This window comes from Cebus imitator, unplaced genomic scaffold (genome assembly GCF_001604975.1).
Source record: "Cebus imitator isolate Cc_AM_T3 unplaced genomic scaffold, Cebus_imitator-1.0 Scaffold230, whole genome shotgun sequence".
In the NCBI taxonomy this organism is placed as follows: domain Eukaryota; kingdom Metazoa; phylum Chordata; class Mammalia; order Primates; family Cebidae; genus Cebus; species Cebus imitator.
In genome coordinates this window covers 288,055-315,352 of record NW_016107545.1, presented here as the reverse complement: position 1 = coordinate 315,352, position 27,298 = coordinate 288,055, and the positions used below count along the sequence as shown (strand labels likewise).

General features: G+C 40.6%; 1 protein-coding gene across 1 annotated transcript in view; it reads right to left on the bottom strand.

Moving 5' to 3' along the window:
* Positions 1-27,298, bottom strand: part of LOC108281689 (1-phosphatidylinositol 4,5-bisphosphate phosphodiesterase epsilon-1) — a 143,792-nt gene that overhangs the window by 34,323 nt on the left and 82,171 nt on the right. The window contains exons 11-19 of the mRNA XM_017497371.1: positions 26,562-26,800; positions 24,210-24,271; positions 23,961-24,126; positions 20,566-20,673; positions 19,010-19,126; positions 16,873-17,031; positions 10,723-10,852; positions 6,210-6,331; positions 5,165-5,282 (exon numbers count right to left, since the gene is read on the bottom strand). Coding sequence (XP_017352860.1) covers positions 5,165-5,282; positions 6,210-6,331; positions 10,723-10,852; positions 16,873-17,031; positions 19,010-19,126; positions 20,566-20,673; positions 23,961-24,126; positions 24,210-24,271; positions 26,562-26,800 — 1,221 coding nt within the window. The remainder of the gene's footprint in view (positions 1-5,164; positions 5,283-6,209; positions 6,332-10,722; positions 10,853-16,872; positions 17,032-19,009; positions 19,127-20,565; positions 20,674-23,960; positions 24,127-24,209; positions 24,272-26,561; positions 26,801-27,298) is intronic.

Genomic DNA, 27,298 nt, shown 5'->3' with positions numbered 1-27,298 from the left:
AAAAAAAAAAAAAAAAAAAATTAGTCAGGTGTTGGTGGTACATGCCTGTAGTCCTAAGTACTCAGAAGGCTAGGGTGAAAGGATCACTTGAGTCCAGGAGTTCAAGGTTACAGTGAGCAATGATTGCACCAGTGCACTCCAGCCTGGGTGACAGAGCAATGTCAGGTCTCTAATTAAAAAATAAAAATAAAAAAGATATTTTTATATAGCCGTACAATGTGTTTGTGTTTTAATCTAAGTGTTATTACAAGAGTCAAAAAGTTAAAAAATAAAAGTTACAGTAAGCTAAAGTTATTTTTGAAGAAAGAAAAATTTTTATTTATAAATTTAGTGTAGCCTTAGTGTCCAGTGTTTATAAAGTCTATAGTTGTGTACAGTACTGTCCCAGGTCCTCACATTCACTTGCCACTCACTCACTGACCCACTTAGAGCAACTTCTAGTCCTGCAAGCCCCACTCATAAGTGTCCTATACAGATGTACCATTTTTAACCTTTTATATTTCTACTGTACCTTTTCTGTTTATATATGTTTAAATGCACAAATACTTATCATTGTGTTACGCTTACCTGCAGTATTCAGTACAGTAACGTGCCGTGCAGGCTTGTAGCCTAGGAGCGATAGGCTACACCATCTAGTGTAGCCTACTACACACCTACAACCTAGGTGTGTAGTAGGCTACACTGTAGCTTTGTCTAAGTACACTCTGATGTTTCGTGCAATGATAAAATAGTCTAATGAAGCATTTCTCAGCATATCTCCCCACCGTTAAGTGAGGCATTACTGTAAATATAATCAGTGCTAGGCTTTCTCCTGGATGCTCTCCCAGAGACATCAGAGGATTCAACATATTGTCACTCCTAAAATCAGGAGAGAAGCTAAGTCTGGGGATGGTCTGAGAGCCACTCAGGGTCACACACTTCTTCCTGAGTGCCTTGCCTGCCGTGCTCTGCAGGGCACAGCTGGGTCTCATCTTACCCGGTCCCTGTAGGCCTGAAAAGCTGTCTTCACTGGTTTGGCAAGATACTGGGAGGCACTGAGAGTAACTGAGTTTTGGTGAACAGGGCTACCTCTCAATGGTGTGTTGGTTGACATTCTGCTGAGAGTTCTGTTCCTAACCCTCTCATGTCCTGAAATGCATCCCTTTGCCCTCCAAGGTGTTCCAAACTGCAGGACCACTGTGGGTCTGAGTAACCCAGAATGGCTATGGGAAATGCCAAGGCTCTCTGTGGGGGAGGGCAACACTCAGTGCCAGGAATCCACATCTAGCTATGCCAAAGCTGTCCTAGGCAGCAGGGTTCTACTTTTGTCATTCAAATGGCTTGTGAGTAAACCACTGTTTGATGAACAAAGCTTGTCTCTCAGTGCTGAGAAAATCAGAGTGTGTGTCCAGGGAATGGACCGACATTTGCAAGGCTCTCCCCATGTGGATCCTTCAGTGTAGGAATAAAAATGAACACTGGAAGTCACAGAATCTTGGACGAGCCTCACCATGGAATCCCTGTGCGCCTGCTCTGTGGGCTGTGTGGTGGATCCAAAGGAGAATGAGGCAAAATTCCCCTCAGAATCAGATTTCCAGATCATTTGGCGCTGCCTGCTCCTGAATCGCCTGCCTTAGAAACCAGGGACCAGGGCCTTGCAGTGCCTTCCAAAGGTAAATCCCTGGAAGAGAGGCCAGAGACTGGCTATGTTAATCAAGCGGCCTGGGTGATTCTGAAGATTTCAGCAAGTGTGGTAAACAAACAAGGATTCTAGTCAAATCCACTTTTGAGTGAGAAAGGCTCAGAGAGATTTGCCTTGGCCAAATCACAGAGCATGGTAGCCAAGAGCCCAGGTCTCTGACCCATGCTCTTATCTGATGATCTTGTCACTACTGAATAGAATTTTTCTTAGAAGATTATACTCTTTTAAGCTATGGGCATGCCAAAGCATACAGAGCAGTAAAATGGACATTGGAGACTCAGAATAGGGAGTGGGAGAGAGGTGAGGGATGAAAAACTACCTATAAGGTACAATGTACATGATGTGGGTGACAGGTACACTAAATCCCAGACTTCATCACTATACAATTCATCCATGTAACCAAAAACTACTTGCACCACGAAAGCTGTCAAAATTTAAAAACTCAAAACAACAAGGTTGTACTCTTAACCATGGAACAGTTGGGTATCTAGGAGGTACCCAAAAGCAGATGTCACAGTGAGTTGAAGAGTCTCAGATACTTTACAAGGACCCTGTCAAGGGGTCAAGGGGAGCAGGAAGGCCAGGCAAGGCTGAGAACACTCTGAGCAAAGGCCTAGCACTGGAAAGACAGCAGTGTGTGTAGGTGCCTGAGGAGAGTGCAGGATGCAGGGGAGCTTGTGGGAAGATACTGGAAACTACGTTAGTAGGGTCATAAAATAAAAATACTATACCCTTTTTTTTTTCCTATTAGAAGGGGAAAAAAACCCAGGTCAATAGAAGTAATAAATGCAACCGAGAGACAAACCCTAAGAGAAGGCAGGTTGAAAAAACTCGACTACTTCCATAGTGTGCTGCAAAGAGCCCAGCCCTGGAGCTGACAGTTCTGGCTCTTGCCCTGCCACTGAACTAGCTTCTGATGGTGGGGAAGTTCCTTCCCTTCTGTGGGCTTCATACCACATGATTGTTGGGTGCCTTACTGCAATGAAGGGTATTTTTTTTTCATATGGCTTGTAAGAAGGGACTTGGGATGATGAAAGGTGACATACACTGAAATTGATAAGGTAGCAAAATTAAAACACAGCATAGCAAAATGAACAGTTTATGGCATTTTCCTCATGTGCATCAAACACATAACAATAAATATTTAAAAGGTATTGTAACAATAATTTTTGGCAATCCAATTTAGCTATTTTGATAAAGGAAATAAAATTGGGGGAAAATGTCAGAAACTTCATTTTTCTAAAAAAATTAAAATACGCTATACCTATAAAAAATGTGTGCTACGTGAACACTTTTAAAAAACAACATACTTGGAATTTTAAAAATAAGCCAAACAACCACATGCTTAGAAGCTCTACCAAATGACCTCTTGATCCTTCCATGATTTTCTATTGGTACAGAGACTTTATCCTTCACACTGACTTCAAATCTCTTTGGGAATTTGTGCTCCTTAGAGAAGAAAAGACAGTGAGTGGGATGGTCCAAGTGTAGCATCAGCAGCATTTATAAAGAATAAGAAATGCAGTGGGTGTGATTCTTAAACAGAGACTCTTGTTCTCATCCTTGTTCCTGCACTGAAGGACATGCCAGCCTCCCTGCTCTTTGACAGGTAAAGAATTTTATGCCATCATAAAAAGAGTTTTGCCAGTTGCAAATAATGCTCATATTGTACTTCTATGCTGTGAGGTCATGGTCTGTGGAATTAAACTTAAATGGCTAGGTTCCTGCATTTCTTTGAAATCTCTGCTGGTTACTTATTGATTCATATCCTCCTCCACAGGATTTGCTAGCAGACCAGCAGTAGCAGCTGCCAAAAGTTTAAAAACAGTTTATGGGAGAAAACTTACAATTAAAAAGGATTTAAATCTCATTAAATATATGATTTTTATCATATCATTAAATAATATTTTTTTTACTCTGGTGCATGAAAGGGTCATTATTACCTAATTGTGATTTGAAGAATTTAATTATTACTATTTTTTAGAGGCGAGGTCTTGCTATATATGTTGCCTAGGCTGGACTTGAACTCCTAGACTCAAGCATTTCTCCTGCTCAGCCTCCCTGGTAGCTGGGACCACAGGCACGCACCACCACACCCAGTTTGCCTAACTTTTAAATAGCCCAATGCCTCTGACCCATTTGCCAGGCACGGTGTGAGACTGGGTGCTTAAGATATGCTCTGAAAGCCAGGACCTGAGTTCAGCCCATCTTGAAAAGATGAAGACATTTTAATGCCTCTCTCCAGGCCAAGTCAGTATACCCTGTTTACTAACTAATGCGTAGACTGATGCTCCTATCTCAGCCACTTTCCCGTTCTCAGAAATTTTATTCAAGAGAATCCTTTTTCTTAGTATGAAAAGATGAATTTTTCTGAGTTCCGTGTACTTATGGAGTTTCTTGTTTGTCCTCCACCCCAGGTACCCCATTTGTGGGACACATAATTGAGTAAGCTCATTGAAAACAGCTTGAAATGAGAGAGGCCAGGCAGTATAAGGGGTAAGGGCAGGACTCTGGAAACAGGCCATAGGTCTACCATTCATTAATTGAAAAGAACACTGTTTTGGGGAAGTGGTTCGTCAGCCTAAGTCCACTGTACTTCTAGAAACAATCAGCTGGGGAAATCTCCCCTCCCACTTCAACTCCATCCTTGGTCCTTGTGATTTGGGTGGGGCCTTGCTACCCAGCTCAGGGGTGGAACATGTGACATGGGCTCCAGACCATCAGAGCACTGCATTCCTCTGGCCACAGTGATTGGTTAAGGTTTGGGTAAAGAGAAACAATGAGAAAAATGACACTTCTGTGGGAAGTTCTGGAAGAACTTCCTCCCCTAAAGCTGAAACTGGAAGCATGTAGTGCCAGCCTGCTGAAGCCATCTTATAACCACAAAGAAAATAAAGGAAAGAAAGCCAGTGTGATGGAGGCAGAATGAGAAATGAAGAGAGAAGGCATGTGCCTTGGTTAAGCTATCCCTGAAACTTGTGTGTCTTCATTTTTAAGTATATGAGTCAATAGATTTCCCTTTGCTTAGGTCAGTTTCTGCCACTTTCATACAAAAGAATCTTAACTGATATACTCTGAAACTTGCAGCAAATTACTTCATCTCTCTCAGACTTTGTTTTATTTTAAGATAGAGGAAATATCACCTACCTTGTATAATCATTATGAACAGTAAAGGAGGTGTATGTAAAATAGCACAAATCCTAGTAATTAAGTACTTAATACATTTTAACAATTAAAAATTATGATTATTTTCATAATAATTATAAAAAGACATTGTGTGATGTGGAAAATGAATTATGGTATTTTTCCTTATGAGCATCAAAGCAAATTATAACAGTAATGATATTTAGGAGGTATTATAACAATGATTTCAGCAACACAATTTAGTTATTTTGAGAGTGTTCACAATGCCCAATTAAAGAAATGGCATATTTTTAACCTTTAGTATTTTTAAATGTTATTGATGATATTGCCTAATCTTACCTGGAAATTTTACTGCTTGACAATAGATTACAAGGTCAGAAAGCTCTGGTGCAATCTGTCTGCTTTCCTTTTTATTTTGAGCAAGATAAAATTCTTCTCCCAGTTCCATATCATAAACCTAGTAAGGGAAAATGATACCATTTTACATGGAAGGTATATGCCACTATTCTCTGAATTCCTAAAGCTCTTTATCTGTTCTCTTCTGGTGTTATGACTGTATTTCCCCTTGCACAATAATTATCCATATACATATCCCAACGGCTTTCCTAGAGTAAAAGCTTTCTGAGGGCAGGAGATGAGTCTAATTCATTCTTCATCTTCCCTCAGTGCATGGTCCACTGTCTTACATGTGGAATGGTCAATTAATCTTCGTTAAATAAATAGAAGATTGACTACATCTCTTCTGTGCCTCAAATTTTTGACGTATTTTATAATTCCATTATCCAACAATGTCACTGCAACTACATGTAAAGATTTGCTCGGAGTCTATAAACCATGCGGCACTTGAGGGTAGGGTCTGGGTATCTCATTTGTCTTTCTATTCTCAGTGTCATTCCTCTGCTATCTGGCCTCTGTTTATCTTCTTGGTCCCCAAATGCCTTTCAAACTTCTTGCAATTCCCGGGACATACCAGGGAATGTCTTGACCTGAATGTCCTGTTTTTGTCTGCTTGGCCAAATCTTCCTTCTCAAACATCTTTCCTTAGAGCCTGTCCTTAATTCTCTGGCAACACAGTGTAATCATTGTTCTATGCACTTATATTCAGCAGAGTTGACATGTCTATCTCCATCACTAAACCACCTCCTATGCCACTTCAGTACCTGCCACACTTGGACCATCAGTAGGTATTGATTGGATGAATCAATGACTAACTTTCCACAAACGGAAGGTGGGTATCTCATAATATCACCAAGTGAACTTTGACATCTGAAGGAAAGTGAGGGGAAAGGTGAAAGGGAGGGATAGGGAGGAAGTGGAATCCCAGCTGAAACTGACAAGAGTACCACATGGTCCAAGTGTCATTTAACAGAAATCATTCACCCACCTTTCCTTTGTTGCAAGCTGAGTTATCTGCTTTCTTTATCCTCTTCGGGATTTCTTCATTATACTCAAACTGAAGCTTGTCATTACATGATTTATTTTCAGGTCTGTCTTCTAGAATGTTGTCTGAAAATAAGTTAGCAGGCTTCCGTGAAAATGAACCCAATGCTTCACTTAAGAGCTACCGATACATCACTATGAGGACATCCAGATACTTGAATGAGGCTCTACCTATAGTATGTTGACAAAATGATAGCTTGAAGCATACTTGTAAAAATTGGGTTGATGCAGTTATTTTCAACTTAATTGATTTATTGACCAGTAGTTTTTGTCACTTATAGACATAATTTAAATGATTCCAAATAATCTGGCATACAGACATAATTTAAATGAGGATGCCCATTTTCATATAGATGATTGGAACTGTGAAAATATTATGGAAGAATCCTGTGTCAAGAAGCTGACAGCACATGTTTGGGAAGGATTTAGTGACTGAAGCACTTCTAGATGGTACATATACAATTTAAACACTCTCACTTTGAAATGAAGCTATTTACTTCTTTTGCCTTGAGAAATGCCAAAACCTAGGGGGAAAGACTTATTATTGGGTACAATGCAAAGTTTTCACAATTATAATTAATAAGTTTTCATGACTGTTATTAATTTACTAAGTGATAATCATAAGAACAGAAAATAAAGTATATCTAATAAGTATGAGATATAATCATATTTTGTTCTTTTTTTGCCTTTCTATTCTGAATGACTCTAAAGGTATTAGAGGTATATCGTGATGATGGCCTTTTACAACGAAAAACAAGAAAGCTAATTTCTCACTCAAGATTTAGTATCTCATCAGAGCACAAATGCTTAGATCAAAATGACCTTATACCAAATCAGGGCCATGCAGGCTAAGAAGTAAATGAGATAAATCATTTCATTACATGTGTATTCACAGAAGTATCACAACGTCATGCTAACCAGGCCCAAGAAATTGGAAACAGAATGTTGATGTCCATGCAGTTAGAATGCCCAGTTCAAATGGCATTTACCTTCCTGACCGTTAGGAGCAGGGGAGGCAGTAAGGACATCTGCTATAGAAAAACAGAATCAGAAAGGGGTAAAGGAAGGAGAAAATTAAGACAAACACCAGATAAATTAAACAAAGGCATGAAGCAAAGCATAAATAACAGCAGCTTAGATTATCAGATAAATGAAACAAGAAATGCTATATAGATTTAATATTCTGACTGTTGAGTGACACAAGGACTAGCAGTAAAAGTGAACATTATTAATGTGTATCATGCCAAGGGTTGACACATTGATGTTACATATTTTGAGTTACTATTGTAATACTCCCAATATGACTTCATTTCAAATAGACGGAAACAGAGTAATTTGTTGGAATCATGCTGTCATTGTCAGGGAATATGTCCATGTTAATTGTAAATTCAAATTTGTCTGCAGTGTATGTTCAAAACTAGTCACAAGGTACACAACAAGGTTGGGAGAAAAATATTCATTAAGCATTTATTACCCAAAAGGCAGAGTTGCAATTTCTAAAATACGTAACTGTCATTTGCAACTTCCTTAGGGTTTTCTTGCAATAATTGTGTGGCCAGGCATTATCTCATTTTTTTTTTGCAACAATTTAATTATTTATTTTTTTATTGCACTTTATGTTCTGGGGTACATGTGCAGATCATGCAGGATTGTTGCATAAGTACATACTTGGCAAGGTGGTTTGCTGTCTCCATCCCCCCCATCAACTATATCTGGCATTTCTCCCCATGTGATCCCTCCCCACCCCTGCTGTCCCTCTCCTGGCCTCCCACCAACAGACCCTCGTGTGTGTTGCTCCCCTCCCTGTGTCCTTGTGTTCTCATTGTTCAACACCCGCCTATGAGTGAGAACATGCAGTGTTTGCTTTTTGTTCTTCTGTCTGTTTACTAAGAATGATGGTTTCCAGATTCATCCATGTCCCTACAAAGGACACAAACTCATTGTTTTTTATGGCTGCGTAGTATTCCATGGTGTATATGTGCCACATTTTTTTTGTCCAGTCTATCATTGATGGGCATTTGGGTTGGTTCCAGGTCTTTGCTATTGTAAACAGTGTCGCAATGAACACACATGTGCATGTGTCTTTGTAATAGAATGATTTATAATCCTTTGGGTATATAGCCAGTAATAGGATTGCTGGGTCAAATTTTTATAGCCCAAAGGAATTTAATTAATTATTTAAATAAAGGAATTAATCTAACACGTTGGCATGAATCCAACATCCCTGGGTATGAAAACAAAGGACGAGAGATGCCACAGAGATAAACTGGGCACCCTGACTTCAGAGATAGGTTCTTAATCTAGGATGCCCATGTGGGTCTTGGGAAACTTATGAAACTCTTGTAGTTGTGCAGAATTTTGAGAGCACGTTTTATTTTCCAGAGGTGACAGCTTTCATCTTATTCTCAAAAGGACCCATTATTACAAGAAACTAGGAAACCTTTTAGGCCCCCTAAGAGGCTGGTCATGGTGCTTCCCACAGCAGGCAGATTTCTGTTTTCTATCCCTGCTGGAGAAAGTGGAGACGGTCACAATCAAAGGCGTATGGTTAGCAAGGCATTTAATAGTCACATACAGAAGCCTTAACTGGACAAGCTTCAACAAGTCACGGCATAACTACAAGGCCTGTTTGAGAATCATCCAGTCAGAGGGATCTTTTAATGAAAGGGGAAATACTCATGTAGTGGTAGTGGGCTTAAGTGGTCATACATCATAGATGTTAGTCCTGGAAGTAAAAGAAGAACATCACCAGACACTTCACAAAACCTTTTCATTACATATCTGAGGCATGTAAGGCCTCAAGTGATGAAAAGGACATTGCCCCAGGTCTCATAGTCTATTGGAACAGAGCCTTTTGGGGTCTCCATTTCCACTGATACCCCAATCTCTGCTTATGTGGATTTTTAAAAATGCATACAACTATCTTAGAAATTCAGTGGTATAGAATTAACTTTTACTGTCCCAAATGAAAATAAATCAGAAAGATCCTTCTCCCGCTTGTTCATTTTGTTATTTGCAAATCAAAACCATCTATAATTATTTTTTGTTATTTCTTTATGTGAAATCTACAGTATAATAATGATTTCTAAAAACTTTCTCCTTTCCTGTTCTCAGAAGTACAGAAAAAGCACAGGAGTAATTTAGGAGAAAGCAAATTTGTTTTCTAGTGGACTAACTACTTATAGGGGCATATGACATCTGCATTAGTTAATTTCTTAAGTGTGCTTTTTATTTCATATCTGAATCAATTTGTTTTTCTATGGGGCATTACTGCAACTGTAATGGGGAAGAAATCCATGGGGAAGAAGACTATAAAAAATTCACATTCCCATGACTTTTAAGGAATAGGCTGTAGAGAAATTGTCTTGACTCCTTTTAATTTTTTCCCTCTTACTATCTGATGAGATATGTCCCTCATATTAGCTCATGGGGTTTCAGGTGTAGCAAATTGGCTTTTAATTGATGGTAGGAAGCAATCAACTATTACTAAGGACAAATATTAAGTGACATAGTTTAGTATTATATTTGGGGGCAGACAGAGACTGCAGTGTAACAAGTGATGGAGGTTCACAAAACTATGATTAGAGACAACCCAAATTTCTGCTGAGCAGCAGATATTTGGACGAGGCTGCTCAGTTGTCTTAATGCCTGACACAACTTAATGGTAAGTTGTTTCTGGTCTGGGCATATCTGCATATTCAGCAAAACAATTATTCTACATAGAAACAATATATTCTACTGTATAATGTTTATAGAAATAGGAACCTTGGCATTTTCTTATTATATTGTTGTCTTTCAGAGGTCACCAAAATGAAACAGTCTTCTATCAGCAAGGGAACCCGAGTAAACATTCTGCAATCTCTAACAAGTGTTTAACGCAAATTAATCACACTGAAAACCTAATTCTCAGGTAAGAAGAATCCTTCGCTACTAATCTGTAGTTAACATCATTCATGTGACTTTTTTGTATTGCAACACTAGCAATTGCCCATGTTTTTTCTCTTTGGTAGGGCCAGAAGGAAAGATCTTGTTGGCTTAGTGGTGTGAGAGTGAAACGAACAGAGAGCACAGAATCGTGATGCTGCCCCCTGCCGGTGGTGCAGGAAAAAGGACGCAGCCTCAGACTACAATTCCTGCCAAGAGCATCAGCCACACTAGAAACTAAAGGGTGAAAACAAGATTTTTTTGCTGTAATTTCATCTCTTCCTCTAAGAATTTGTCATAGGAATGACTCCCTGTAACTTCCCACACCTGCCTCTTCTTTCCTTCAGTGGTGGCTAACAGAATCCCTTTCCTTCCTCGGTCCTTGCTAAGCGACTGAATTCAGAAACTCCTGGACAATACTATAACAATCTGTATTATTGGTCTCTGGAGCTCCAGGTTTATTTTAGAAAGAAAAATGTGGAAAATCATCCAAACATTTTCCTGTGCACAGCATAGGGATCTGTTTCTCTTACCATCAGAAAGGGATTCATAGTCATAATCATATTCGTCCTCCTCATCTTCCTCTTCCTCATTATTGGCAGGTGGGGGGTTGGCATTCCCACCAATATAAGCCTGTGCTTGCATAGATGCTAACTGATGAGCCTGTAAAATAGCAATAATTGTAAACTGCAGATGCCAAGCTACTGAATTCATTTATAACCTTCAAAACTACCCCTGATGTTTAATACAATCGCTAAAAGTAGCTTAACCTATTTTGATACATTTGGGAGAGGAGAAAAACATCTAGATTCACTTGAAATGCAATGTCAACACTCAGGTGAATGTTAGCATTCTTACAGGAAGAATCCTGGAGCTTTTATACACAGTCTCCAGAAGACCGTATGAGGTGCCCAGCTAGCCAGGTTCCCAGGGCAACCACTCCAAGAGAAAGCTTTGGTGCTTTGGAGAACCAGCATCAATCCCAAATGACTGAGGAAGTGAATCACCCATCAATTTTTGAAGGTATGTCTTTGTTAATAAACCATTTTTTCCCCTTCTTAAAATAATATATACAGGCCCCTGACCCAGAACAATGTTAGAATCCTTATGGACAAAGAGGCCTAAAGAATTATTGTTGGTTTAAATAAAGTTTTTTCAAAAGACTATCTGAACCGTAAATCAGATTAACAAAACAGGCCCGGAAGCTTTAGGAAGTTGATGTGTGCAGCTAGGAAGGTCACATGTTTACTGGAATTGCTGTGAAGTGATAAGCATCAGGACAGGTCTGAGAAACTGCCTAGCTTAAGAAAATCATCTGAAACATGGGAAAAGTTACTTGCATGAACTAAAAGCAAGAAACAACCTAAAAGGCCAACAATAGAGGAATGCGATCAGTAAGCAATGGTTGTCTGCTTGAGAGAATGAGACATGAAAAAATAATTGATATATGTGTATTGAACAAAGGAATTGAACAAATTCTTTTGTTCAATAAATTTTTTCATTCAATATTTATAAATTGAATATTATATAGATTATATATGCACATATACATAGACAATTCTGCATGTGTATGTGTGCATAGATATGTGTGTGTGCTAATATACACTATATATAAAATGTATGTGTGGGCACACAGATATCTATATACTATATATACATATAATTCTGTATTCTTTGTTTTATATATTTAAAATGCAATTATATAAAATGACAGTCATAAAAGTGCTAGATAGTAAATGTTAATACAGCAGGGGTTCTTCATTTGCTTTTGTGTCATAGACTTCTCTGGTTGTCTGGTGAGATAGGATCCCTTCTCAGAATGAGGTTGTAAATGCATAAAATGAAATGATTAAAAGGAAATACTGTTGAATACAGTTATCACATGTTATAGGAACAAATTTGTGCTATTAGAATATATGTGTTTCTTTATTAACACAGTAGAAAACATAGTAGTAGGTCAAGTAACATTTTTGAAAATATAAATTGAGCATAAATACTTCTTGGAGATATTAGTGACAACTGTGAAGTATAATGAAAAAGTTTGCCATTTCTATTGGTGACAATAGGTACTGCCTACAGTACTGTAGTTTATTCCCTATATAATCAGAGGAAATGCTAAATTTCACCTAGAAATTAGTGAAAATAAAGATGTAATTTTTTTCCATTTATATCTACAGACTCCCTAAATTCTATTTGTGGATATTACCAATGTTAAGAACCCATGTAATACAGGTGTTTGACCCTGGAATTATGTATGTTTTAAAATAATTCTCTATTCCCCAATTTTTTGAAATGTGGTTATATTACCTTTATAATAAAAATGTATACATAAGGAAGATACAAGTTAGGCTGTATCCATAACCAGATGAAACCTATTCCAGATAACTAGACATTGTCTAAGCTGAGATTTCTCAAAGTGGGTTTTATGGAGCTCTGTGGGTGTTAGTAAGTGTTATGGAAAAACTGACAATCACAGGAACCATAAAACACATTGAATGCCTGGAAACAGCAGCTTAACCAAACCTGAACACATTCCTACTGCAGGGTTTCACACAGCCTTCATTTAATATGCTAAAGGGCATTGCGAGTCTTCAAAGATCTCCAGTGCAACATGTCTCATACTTACTTAACCAGGAAGGATTTTCTTCCCCATCTTTCTCTTCTCAGAGTCTCTCACAGCATTAGTATTCTAAACTTTGGGAAATCTGTTGTAGGCACAAGTGAGCCCCAAAAGCAGGTCTGTTTATGGCTGATAGGAGAAGGGCCTTGACGCAGCGAGCACTCAAGGTAACGCCAAGTGCTGGGAATGATGAGGCCAAGGGCTGGACAGACCCACTGGCAGGAAAGCATGAGAACTATATAGGAGAAGGACACCGCTCAAAGAACCACGGACAGCAGTGTCTGAAAGTGGAGTGGTAAGACCCCTGAGATGCTCAAGCAGAAGCATGGGAGAGGTAGCCCAATGAACAGCCAGCAGCTGGGACCCTTCTATACAATATTGTACTTATTCTAGGGTAGAAAAATGGGACCTCAGCCCTTCAATAAAAGTAACTTGGATATAGGTCAGGGTTGGAGGTACGGGTCAGATGAGGAGACTGGTCCTAATAGGGCTAGGCAGGAGCAACGTTTTACCCTTCTCTGTTTCCCCAGTACCTCGCCACAGTGCCTGTTATCTAGGGCAAAATGTTGGAGCTTTTTGGGTTCAAGTTCAGGAGAGGAATGGCAGAATCTTGGAGAATCCGGGTGGGGTATAGCTAGGAAACTTCAGGATGCATCTCAGCACAAGCCAGAGGCAGGTGGAGGGCTTCATAAATCCTGCTCTGAATCAGTCCATCCTTGCTGAGGGCGAGTTCTTTGTATGGAAATGATGTAGGCCTTCTATGTTAAGGGATAGGTCTGAGCCCACTGGAGCTCTGGGCATTCACCCAGCTTATTTGAGGTCAGATCACTAGGTCTAGACCCATGATCTACCAGAAAACCGAAAGGCCTTACAGATATGACAATGGAATCATTGCTGATACTCCCTGGGAAGTCATCATGAAAGGTTGCAAGCAGTCTTAGAAAACTGGAAATGGGGATTATGTTGTCCCATTTTTCCAAAATGAGGAACAAGTAAGCTACGGAAATTATACTGTGGGCAATGTTAAGGTGGTAACTGACAAAATTTCATGATGGGGTATTAATCACTTGGTTTGTGAGAACTTAGAAAATAAAGAGGTGGCTTGCAAGAGTTGGAAAAGGTCTCCTAAGAACAAGTTCGGTGCACAGTAACCTCCTTAGCTTTTTTGGATAAGGTAATTCACTTTGGGGAAAAAAACAGCAGATAAATAGTGTTTCTCAAACTTCCAGGATTATATGAATTATTATTGTTATTTATTTTTTTCTGCAGACACCATGGTAACTTAAGGAATAATTTTTATATAAACAGATGAGCAGGCTTTCTTGTGGAAATTCTGACTTTAGATTCATGACCTTAGAATCTGTTTTTCAAAGTGCTCCAGTGATTATTCTTATTAATAATTCTGACTTCCGTATCACCTTTGAAAAGGGCTTCTATAAAGACCCACATCTGAGACTAAGCTCTGCTGCTGTGAGCTGGGTGGCCTTGAGAAAGTCACACAAGTGGCCAGGCTTCAGTTTTCTATTTTATAAATAAATCAATAAAGAGGTTGAAGCACACTATGGGAAATGCAGGCTACAAGAGAGAAGAGCACCAGACAGGAGCAGTAATCATCTAAATGTTGGGGGTTCTTTAAGAAGGGCACAGGCTCTTCTCCATGGCTGGCTGACTCAAAGGCAACTTGGGATGAAGATGCAGTTTGAGAAGCTGCTAATAAATGGACCAGATGACAGAAACCAAATTCACAAAGAACCTTGTAGACTGTATTAATGTACCAAAACCAAGAAGAGCAAAAATAGAGATAAATATGAGGCTCCCATATACAGAAGGTTAAAATTTACTGTTAATCTGGAAAAATGGGAAGATTGGGCATATCTATTTGAAAATAACTGAATGCTTTTTATTTTCTACAAGCTCAACACAAGCCCAGTGTGTGCTAAAGAATTTTTTTTTTTTTTTTTTGAGTAAGGGTTTCACTCTAAGCCTAGACTGGTGTGCAGTGGCATGATCACGGCTCACTGCAGCCTTGGCTTCCCAGGCTCAGGTGATCCTCCTGCCTCAGACTCTCCAGTAGCCGGGAATACAGGCATGTGCCACCACGTCCAGTTAATTTTTATATTTTTTATAGAGATGGGGATTTGATATGTTGCCCAGGCTGGTCTTGAACTCCTAGACTCAAGCAATCCACCTGCCTCAGCCTCCCAAAGTGCTTGGATTACAGGTGTGAGCCACAGCAGCTGGCCAAGAATTTTTAAAAAGAAAACAGTCTGAGGCTGCATTAACAAAGGTTTAAAGTTCAAATTAGGGGAGGTGATGGTTTCACTGTTCTTGGGCTGTCAGATCCTATCTAGAAGACTGAGTTAGCTCTGGAAATCACATTTTAAGATTGATAAATTCAGGAATATCCACGATATTCTTAATGGTAAATGAAGAGTCTTAGCAACCATATCCTGTCAGGAACAGTTGGTACAACAAGAATTTTTAGCTTGGAGAAGAAAAGCTGCTGGGGAAACACATGATAGCTTTCTAAATATAACATTAGTCTGTACAGCTGCAGGGGGAAGAGGGAGGGCCAATGAGAAGGAGGAACAGGAAGGAAGGTTTGGGCTCAACATAAAAAAGACTTTGTTCATTAGCGGAATGAAAGCCTTATAAGTAACTGCAAATGACTGCGCCAGAATGGGAAAGGCAAGGACATTCACATATATCTTGAAGTCCTTAGCGGTATGTGTGGTTAACAGCTTTATCTGCTTGGCAGTGAGGATGGGGCAAGAATCGTTGGATAGAGAAAACAGCATAGATGAACAGGGCTCTAGGAAAAAAAGCACCACTGCTGGGTGGTCAGTCACTGAGGTGGCATTTGAGAAAGGCCAGTTAGAGTATACATGCTAACATTTCAGTTAAATAACGTCATAACACGGCCCATCAGCAGAGGTGACATGGCCTCTGGAACCCTAGCAAAGGCCAGGTCACCTGGAGATGCTTTGAGAGTGTAGAACCAGATCAAGTTAGCCCTGGTGGAGGTTTCCAACTGGTGGCCCTTGGGGCTGACTTCACCTCCAGACCTGACTTGTTTGGCTGGTGCAGTGTGTTAAAAATAATTGAATTCGAGCTGTTCATTGATGAGGCCTGCACACCCCACTCCTGTCCTCACCACTTCCAGCTGTCCTGCATCCAGCTGGCTTCTCACACTGATGTTTCCTATTTAGCCCCTGAAGGTGGCTGATTTTGCAACTTTTGGCTCAGAGTCGTGAGTGATCTTCAAATTGGGTGATGTATACCTCAGAGTACACAACGATTTCAAGGGAATATGCAGGTTTGGATGTTCGTCAAGAAACTGGTTTCTGAATCTTTAGCATCTATGTACTTGTTCTCTTTGAAAGACAGGTCAGCCTGAGAGCAAGTCTGTAGCTGGCTAGTTTCCAAAGTGATGTTTTAGGAGCAACAGTGCCCTCCCAAGTAGGACAAGTAGTTTTACCAGCTGTCATCCTGTGGGATAAGTAGGTGCAGCCTGGCAAATAGACTCAGTGTTCTGGACCTGAACTTTCTTCACTGACCTTTGGGCTGAGGGTCTCCTACACAGGTGGGTTTGTCGTTCTTGGGCACAGATCTCTGTTGACGAGATCTGGGACCAAACAACACAAACCAGTGATACACCGGGATCACAGGGCTGCTGCTATTGGGCTTCCACTGCAAGCCCCATGCCAAGTGCTCCCCTAAAGGGGCTCTCCCTAAAGGGGACTATAGCAGCCATTGTGGGATGGACAACCCTGAAGCTCACTTTCAGACACAAGAGTCACTCATCATCCCACTCAGAACACATTAAATAACAGAGGTTTATTCGATGTGGGAACAGTTCCACAAATTAAATCTTAGGTGAGTGAGATGAGAGAATTTACTGGTCTATGAAAAGCCCAAAATCAAATTTATCATTTAAGGAAATTCGATCTTGAAAAACTAGTAAACCAGCAGGTCATCTGAAAGGTTAGAATGACCTTTTTTTTTTTTTTTTTTGTTCTAAGCACACTGCCTTTTCATAACTGGTTTCACAGCAGGGGAGTACCTTTTGCTTTAAGATATCCACTGGCGTCTGATGGGCTTTTAGCTTCTTGTTTTTAAGAAGCACTTTCCTTCTGAGTTGGTCTGGTGAAGGAAGCATTGGATCATCTGAGAAATCAGTCTCAAATAAGAATTTAGCCACCAGCTTTTCTCCAAACACAGTCTAAAAAGAATAAAGAAATACCTTTTATCTATAATTGATAAATACATGTATACTTCATAAATATAGTAGATATTTTAGATTGGTTGAATTATTTAAAAAGTCTTAGAAAGAGGAACTAGGAAGGAAGTTGTCCCCTGCTCTGCCCTCTTCAGTTTCTTACTGAAAGGAAGGGAGGTGATTAGAAGGACAGGAGGAGAGAATGAAGCCACTTTGCAGCTGGGGTCAGTTCTAACTATTTAGGAAAATATTCTGAGGTCTGAGGTATTAAATAAGAAAACAGAGAACCAGTTAGAGGCTGTTGTTTGTACAATAAGGTTAGTTTCGGGTGAAGTCAAATCAAAAGGATAGAAACTTTGGAGGGGACAGGGTGTAGGGACAAAGATGAGACTTAGGTAGAATTTGCCCCCACGTAGTGTGAAGAACCACAGATACAATTCTCACAAAGATTTTGAGCATCAATTTCCAAAGCGGAGTGTGTGCCTCTCCAGGAGGCAGGTGGAGAGAAGGCAGACACGGGGTAATCTATTGGGGTAAGGATAGAAAATATGGCAATTTCTACTTCTAGTTTTTTTATTTGGAGATAGGGTCTCACTTTGTCACCCAGGCTGGAGTGCAGTGGCATGATCTTGTCTCACTGTAGCCTCCACCTCCTGAGCTCAAGCGATCCTCCTGTCTCAGCTCCTCAAGTAGCTGGGAGTACAGGCTCATGCCACCTCACTTGGGTAATTTTGTATTTTTCGTAGAGACAAGGTTTTGCCATGTTGCCCAGGCTGGTCTCAAACTCCTGAGCTCAAGTGATTCACCCGCCCCAGCCTCCCAAAGTGCTAGGATTACAGGTGTGAGCCACTGGGCCTGGCCTTTTTTTTTTTTTATAATATATAGGGTTAAATAAAACACAGCTGATGAGAATTTATGGTTTGTAGGGCATGACTCCCCAGGCCCCTTATATAGGAATTTTTTTTAATTGAAAAAAAAAAAAAAATCAAAGCTTAGGCCATGACAATATGAAGAGTTAATTAGTTTTGTTGGCATTAATATTTGGGGACATTTTCTTTTGCTGGTGCCCCTCTTCCCACTGAGAGCCACATTTCCACAAATGTCTCTACCATTAGAGGAAGCGGGAAGCATAATGGAATATCTGCTCCTAAATTTGGGTGCATTATTCCCTTACATGAGGAAGGGCTGACTGTTAACATAGCAACTGTGCTGGCCAGTCTAAGCTCTTTGCTAACTTGGATCCTTGTACTGCGGTATAAGATCTTCTCCTACAAGAAGATTTGACTTATTTGCCCTGAGATATTTTCAGCTTTTCCATATACAACTGACAGGTGACACCCTGGCATCCCTGGACTTTTGGTACCAGAAATGTTGGAGAGTTGGTCTATCGTTTCCTCCTAAGGCTTTCTGGAAAGGGTCAGGAGACCAGAGAGCAATGTGTATATTATTCCAGCTGAAAAGAGGGACCATCCCAGAGAGGGCCCAGGCTAAGAACAGCCCAATTTCTCAGATCTGTGGGACCCTAACTGTATATGCTTCATGGCCAAGGTCCAACTGTGGTGTGGTCCACAAAGGCCTCGTGTAATACCCAATGACAGCCAGGTGTGTGGCTCATGCCTACAATCCCAGCAATTTGGGAGGCCAAGGCAGGCAGATCGCTTGAAGCTGGGAGTTCCAGAGCAGCCTGCCCAACATGGTGAAACCCTGTCTCTCCTAAATATACAAAAATTAGCCAGGCATGGGGGTACACACCAGTAATCCCAGCTACTCAGGAGGCTGAGGCAGGAGAATCACTTGAACCTCAGAGGCAGAGGTTGTGGTGAGGTGGGATTGCACCACTGTACTCTGACCTGGGTGAGAAAGTGAGACTCTGTCTCAAAAAAAACCCAAAAAGCAAAAAGCAACCCAATGACAATTGCAAGACAAGGGCCAACACACCATTCTGCTAACACACCATCCTGCCTTTTTGTTGAGAGCTCACCTTGAAAATTTCTGCCATTTTTCGTTGCTGAGGCAATGAACAGTGGTTCTCAATCGATATGATGACTGGCAGGTCAGAGTTGATGAAGGCACTGCGATCAATGGCTTCCACCACTTCCTATGAGAGCCAAAACAGCTCATTAGAGTCCAGATATCTGTCCAATGATATAGCCACAGAAAGCATCTCAGTTGTTGCATACAGCAGACTCTGGTCAAAGGTGGTTTTTATATTTTCAAATGAAGCATGAGGATGAGGCTATTTTGTAGAAAGACATTAAACTGTTTATAATGAGTATTGTTCACATACTATAAAGAAGAACTATCATACTGAATTTAACAAATCTATCTATATACATATACTCTCTCTCTACATATAGAGTATATTGCAGGTAAAAGATACTCTCTTATTTATAGCAGCAAACATAAGCACAAAATACCTTCCTGCTTATAAAGAGTTTATAATTTATTTGAGGCAGTATGACATATATCACATATATTTATGTGTATATGTAAACACAGTTATTAACTCGTCCCCTGACCAATATAGCACACAGGAGCTTTAGGAGTACTAAATAGGAAACCAAGTTAAGGAGAAAATGCATTTTAGCCACTATTTCTACATAGGAAATAAAAATAATATTCCTTTACAGCCTGGCCACAGTTCAGAGAAAAATAATGTTACACAGCCTAAGACCTTCTGAATGAAGATAGTAATTGCATAACTGAATGAATAAGCTACCCAGAATTTGAAACACAAATCCAATGACATCAGTCTTCCTGGGTGACCAATCTTCTAAGGTGGAACTGATGCTCATGATAGTATAATGCTAACTATTTAACCATCTCCTAACTCTTGGCATTGGCCTTTGTCAGCATTATACCAGGACAAATGACCGTTAATTTCTACAGCAGGAGAACAGAACCTGCCTTTTATATCATCATATCATGTAAAAGTTGCAATATTATTACATGCTAACTAATATTACATGCTAACTAATAATATTATTACATGCTACTAACTTTGGTTGAATGGGGAATCTAACGAGAGTTCTAGATTAACTCCAGAAACGTGAACGTGTATTCTACATGATACAGCAAACACTTTTGGGAAGTCTTCATTTAGACCCAGCATAAAGACCCTTGACCTAAGGTGTAATTTGGTCATGTCACTGATTTAAATGATGAATGGAGGCCAGGTGTGGTGGCTCATGCCTGTAATCCTAGCACTTTGGGAGGCTGAGGTGGGCGGATCACTTGAGGTCAGGAGTTTGAGACCAGCCTGGCCAACATGGTGAAACCCCATCTCTACTAGAAATACAAAAATTTGTTGGGCTTGATGGCATGTGCCTGTAATCCCAGTTACTCAGGAGGCTGAGGCAGGAGAATCGCTTGAACTTGGGAGGTGGAGGTTGCAGTGAGCCAAGATGGCACCACTGCACTCCAGTCTGGATAACTGAGAGAGATCCCATCTCANAAAAAAAAAAAAAAAAAAAAAAAAAAAAAAATGGAGATAATGTTTCTTTATGATTTGATTTAAAGAAAGTTATGAAGCATTACCTTGAAGGGGATCTTGGTTGTCAGTGTATGTCCATGATAAATGATGGGCATCCCATCATCTCCGTCCCAGCAGTCCAATTCTACACTTCGACAGCCTTGCAAGAGGACCTGTGTGATCAATGAGAATCCACCCCAGGTGAGCACCTGGAGATAAAGCCTCAAACTAAACCCAGCATATAGTTCTACATATCAGTCAGTGTTCACACTCAGGACTAGAGCAGAAGAGCATATGGTCTAAAACGAACATTACATTTTTGCCAATGGCCACAATTAATCTGGAGTGGGGAAGGAAGGGAACAGACTAAGGAAGGAAGAATGTTTACCAGAGCTGAATGTTAAAGGAAAGTAAAATTTGATAGAAAAACCATATGGCCATTTTCCTAGCAACTTTGACCCCCTGAAATGGCACATCTTGAAATTAGAGAACCAGGCAAATGCTCTACCTGGGCAGACATCCATGGAGGTGAAAATGCTGATGCTACAGCCCAGGGAAAGTAAGGCCACTGAGTCCTTAATGACCTGGCTAAACATTTATAGGAAGCTAATCAGGATAAAATCTCCTCCATTAAGACCCAAATTAAGCTACGATTAAACATATTTGCTGTGACTGTGCAGCATGTAAGAAGAGTAGAAACAAAGAGTTATCAAGGATTTGCCTGGCTATCTAATTCCACATCAGCAACTAGAGCAAAGATGGCAAATAATCCATAAACGATTTCTTTCTCTCAGACACACAGCACACATCAATAATCAAGCTAGGTACACTTGCCCTCTAAGCTTTAAAATATGTTAGCTTACAACCTCTTTATCAAAGTGCTCCAGAAAACACTACCAAAGAATCAGATGAGTTGATACCTATTTGCTATCCTGGATCTAAAGTGGGAAGCAGAGCTCAATACATGTGCTTGGGTTGCAACTTTGTGAAGTTTGCTGGAAGCAGCCTCTTCCTCCATAGATCTATCTGTACGTCATCTTAAAAAACTATCACATACTGGAATGGTGACCCAAGCCAAGAGGTTTGAGTCTGTAAATGTGCCTACCTACTGATTTTAGAATGCACATAACTGTTTCTATGTGACAGCAATCCATTACTGGGGCTTAGGAGCCACTAGAGTTTCTGAAACTAAGCTCAGATAGTGGAATGATTCTCATTTTAACACAGTATGAGATATGTGCTATATTCTTCCTATTTTACAGCATAGTCGGTGGCCTAGAATCCCAAGGCTAGCTATCTGCTTCTTTCAGCAGCTGGAGTATCTAAAGATGCAGTGCCTTGGGCTGGAAATTGTTCTGTAAAATGGCGGCTGCAACGCCAACCTGCTTATCTCTGTGCTGACCCTGCCAGACTGGGAATAATGTTCAGCAAGAGGTGACAGATGAGATGGCTTTTCAGCATGAAAAAACTAAAGGTCTTCACTAAAGTCTACATGACCTTAGACCTCCACATATGGCTAGAAGAGGAAAGCCTGGGCTGGAAATTCTAGATGAGAAGAGCAGGGCTTATTCTCACTTCCCATCTGCCCCATGGAGAAATGTTAAGAGGTAATTAGGAAAGGCCAAGGAAGCGTGGAGAGGGTTAGAAATGAAGTGTGAGGGATCCAAACCTGTCTGCACAGTAGGTTTAATCACACCTGTGAGTCTATTTGAGGGGTTCTTGTGCCTTATTCAAAAGCTGTAATAATTTCTCCTTAGGATGTGATGTTAAGAGGTTTAAAAACTCTCTGAAGTCAAACAGAGAAATGAAGTAGGAATTAAAGCCAGGACACTGGTCTTTGTTTATTTTCCCGGGAGAAATAGGCATACACACAAGTACATAGATACGTATATATGCACTAACATATATATGTACAAACATGTATATGTATATATCTATGTGTGTGTATATGAAATATATATCTGTATTTACATGTGTATCTCATTTCTTTCCTACAGAATAATGGATTTCAAACTTCTTTCAACTTTGGCATCCTGTGTGCAAATGGAGGGACAATATGCAAAGTGTGTGTAAGAGTAGTACATTAGCTGAAGCGGGGGAGCGTATGGCACCTGTCCTACTCTCTTGCTTCCTCATCTCAGTGTCGGGGGCTGAGGCCCCGTGACAGAACTTCTGTTTTGAAAATCACTACTCTAAGGACACATCTTCTTTCATAATAAAAGTCCCTTCGAGAATACAGTTTAAAATGCATATTCTAGGCCGGGCGCGGTGGCTCACGCCTGTAATCCCAGCACTTTGGGAGGCGGAGGCAGGTGGATCACGAGGTCAAGAGATTGAGACCATCCTGGTCAACAAGGTGAAACCCCGTCTCTACTAAAAATATAAAAAATCAGCTGGGCATGGTGGTGCGTGCCTGTAATCCCAGCTACTCAGGAGGCTGAGGCAGGAGAATTGCCTGAACCCAGGAGGCGGAGGTTGCGGTGAGCCGAGATCGTGCCATTGCACTTCAGACTGGGTAGCAAGAGCAAAACTCCGTCTCAAAAAAAAATAAAAAAAAAAAAAATAAAATGCATATTCTGTGCTAAACAAGCTTTGGGACAAAACACTGCCCCATGCTTTGAGGAATATCTGGACTAATCTGGGAGAACAAAGGGAACTCATTGTTGCTGGGGCTGTGTAAACCATACAACTGTGATTTCCAAACTTGGATCCACATGTGCACACAATGACACATTTATATTCCCTGGACCCAGCCTAGCTCCAATCCATTGATCCTTCTTGAAAGAGTTCAGAAAACAGGCAGAATAGATGAGGAAGCTGCCCACAGTATAGCAGACAGGCAATGGACATGCAGATCATTGCAAGTTGGACGTTTAGGTTAAAAGGATATACTTTTTCTAGTTTAAAGAGCCTACTGAGTTTCAAAGAACATTCTCATGAATGTGTAGAGACAGTGCCTACACTCTGCAGATTTTTTTCTGCATTGTTTTTGGTTACCATAGGGATAGATTAATTATTTAACAAACTGAAAAGCAAAACAAACAATATTTTGGGAATAACTACATAGAAAGTTGCATTTTCTACTATGCTTTCCCACTACAATATATTGATTTATTTAGCATTTAGAGAAACGATTAGATAATTTTCCCATGGGAAAATCTAATTTTAGTGGGAGTAGGTCAGACTAACTAGGATCTAAAAGCTATGATTCTCAAACAAACACTTTTATTTTGGCCTAGAATAAAGGTTAAGTATAGATGGGGAAAACAAAACAAAAAGAAGAAAGAAAACAACTGCTGTATGTATAGCCAGTTTTCCCACACATCATGGTTCCCCACTTTTGACATGCCATAGCTTATAAGATCTTCAAAGGAGTCTGGGGTCAGGTTTTTGTGACTTTGGGGATTATGTAAATAATTAGGTTTAATAAAAACCACATTCCAAATGGCATTCCCTGTACCTGGCTATAGAGTTCCACCGAGGATTCTCCTTTGAGCTGATGGCCCGTGAGGTAGGTATTGTGTGAAGATTCAATGTAATAGTATGAGAGGGGTAGCTGCAGTTCTTTGACGTTCTCCTGTGACTCATCATTTTTTGAGGCAAAATTTTCTTTATCCATCAGAAACCTAGATGAAACAAATTTTCTTAAGACCACATGGGAAAATGTATACTACTTTTAAAAATGGGCAAAAGATATTTTAAAAGTTACCTTGCAAACCCTTCAAATGACATTAGTCCCTGATGACACATACTGATGCTAGGCTCAAACTTCTGCAAGGAATTAAAAAAATTTTTTACTTAGGTTAAGGAAACTAAGGGGGAAAGAAATCGCCACATCATTTTTTAAAGCTGTTCTGTTTTCATCAGGAAACATCTAAACCAAATATTTGAACTAATTTAGCAATGTAGTGGTAAGAAGTAGTTTTTAGTCCAAAAGAAAATATTTATTAGATGTGAGTTTATTATACTAAGCATATTTATTTAATAGAAAAAAGGAGAGAATGAGAAAAGAACAAGGCTGATTTCTATGGAAACAAAGTGTATCAGTTTATCCAGGTGAAAATGGGGATAATTGCTACCATAAAGCTGGTGAGAGGCGAACTGAGATGATTCACACAGAGCACTTGGTGCCATGCCTGTATTTATTTATATTATAATGAGCACTCAACAGTATGACAGTCATCTCATGATTTTAGCATTTTCAGTGATGAAATCCAACTGCTGCACAACGAATACATTGATACCCAGTCAGGTGTTAAGGGAGGCTGAAACCTAGACTAATTTGTTGCATGCAGCCACAATGAATGCTGTCCCCACTCCTCTCTGCTGCCACCTTGTAGTCTAAACCTTCACCAGCTATTGCTGGTTACTGTGATAGCTTCCTCAGCAGTTTCTCTGTATCTATTCCTTCACCAGCACAGTTTAAAATGGGGCCATAGTAACCACTTAAAAAAAATCTTTTTTAAGAGACAGGGTCTTGCTATATTGCCCAGGCTGTCCGCGAACTCCTGGGCTCAGGCCATCCTCCTGCCTCAGCTTCCTGAGTAGCTGGGACTACAGGTTTGTGTCACCATGCCTTGCTCAGAGTAATCTCTTAAAAAATAAAACAAATCATGTTACTCCTCTACTCAGAAATGTCCAGTGGTATCCCATTTCACATATTTTACGTGGACTAAAGCCAACCTCCTTCTCGTGCTCTACAAGGCCCGGATGATTGGGCCCTTGCACGTCTGTCTGACACTGTGCCTGCCACTTTGCCTGGCTTGTGCAGCTCACAGTCTGCCAGCTTTCTGTGGTTCCTCATAAACTCCCAGCTTTCTGCTGCTGTGGTCTTTGAGCCTGGGGCTCCCTGTGGGGAATGCTCTTTCCTGAGACCTTCGAGTTGGTTATTCACTTAGGGCTCAGTCCAAAATGCCACCTCTTCCAAATGGCCTTTGCTTACTCTCCTGAGCCCTCCAGTATCATTCCTTTCCCTTATTTGACTCAGTTTTTCCCCTACCCCATTAGTACCAGAAATTACATCGTATCTTTGTTGTCTGCCTCACCCTTTAGAATATAAGCTGCATTGAGGGCCAGAACTTTTATCTTATTCTCTGCTATATTTCCACCTCCTAAAACTGAACCAGCATAGTAGGAACCAGTACATATTCATTAAATGACTAGCGAGTTTGAAAACCTAGACTAATTCTGTTGCATGTTCTAAAATAACAAGAAAAAATTATGTACCAACTCCTTGTAATAGCTACTGAGTTAGAGAAGGCCTGGGGCCTATGTTAATTGTATGTTAGAGGAGAACACTTACATACTTGCTTTTGTTTGTGTTTTGCTCTGTTGCCCAGACTGGTGTGCGGTGGTGCAATCTCAGCTCGCTGCAACCTCTGCCTTCCGGGTTCAAGCGATTCTCGTGTCTCAGTCTCTCAAGTAGCTGGAATTACAGGTCTGCACCACCATGCCTGGCTGATTTTTTTTTTTTTTTTTTTTTTTTGAGATAGGGTCTCAATCTGTTGCCCAGGGCAGTGACGTAATCTATGCTCACTGCAGCCTCCACCTCCTGGGTTCCAGCGATTCTCCTGCCTCACCTTCCTGGGCCCCTGGGATTACAGGTATGCGCCGCCATACCTGGATAATTTTTGTATTTTTGGTAGAGACAGAGTTTCACCATGTTGGCCAGGCTGATCTTGAACTCCTGACCTCAGGTGATCCACCTGCCTCAGCCTCTCAAAGTGTTAGGATTACAGGTGTGAGCCACCACGCCCAGCTCTGGCTGATTTTTGTATTTTTAGTAGAGCCGGGGTTTCATCATGTTGGCCAGGCTGGTCTCAAACTTCTGGCCTCAAGTGATCCGCCAGCCTCAGCCTCCCAAAGTGATGGGATTACAGGCATGAACCACCACGCCCAGCCCATACTTGGCATTTTGTTAAAAACCAAACCAAACCAAACTATTTCTGCCCCAGATTTAAAAGCTTTGGAAAGAAGTATAGAAAGAGTAAATATTTAGCAGCAAAGTATTAGAATAACCAGAGACATCACATACACATGCACACACAAAACAGGCACAAACCTGGATGATGCTGAGGATTTCATCATAAGTGCAGTGCTCTCCTTGGCAATTCACGAGGAAATCGTTGAGCTGAAGTATGCCCACCCCGAAAATGCCCAGAGATGTGCTCTCAATCCCAGTGCCATTTGTCACGATACTCGCAGCAGCAATGGCATCAGATATCTGCCTCTGGTTGTCCGACAGCTGCTGTTTACTCTTAATGAACAACCCCAAATCCGAAACATTTCTGGTCAACAGATCTGAAACAGAACCACCGCAGTACATCGACAAGATAGCTAGCAGCTTTCACCAAGTTCGTTTTGGAAATAATGGTATGGCGTTACTAAAATGAAGAAGCCCTTTACTAATGTATCTGAACAAGCCAAAAAATAAATGTTTATTCCTGGCTTCACACAGTGATACAAATAAAAAAACAAATCAATGAATAAATAAAGGAAACTAAGGGCTGGGCATGGTGGCTCACGCCTGTAATCCCAGCACTTTGGGAGGCTGAGGCAGGTGGATCACCTGAGGTCTGGAGCTCAAGGCTAGCCTGGTCAACATGGTGAATCCCCGTCTCTACTAGAAATACAAAAATTAGCCAGGCGTGGTGGTGTGCACCTGTTGTCCCAGCTAGATGGGAGGCTGAGGCATGAGAATTGCTTGAACCTGGGAGGCAGAGGTTGCAGTGAGCTGAGAATGCGCCACTACACTCTAGACTGGACAATAGAGTGAGACTCTGTCTCAAAAAAAAAAAA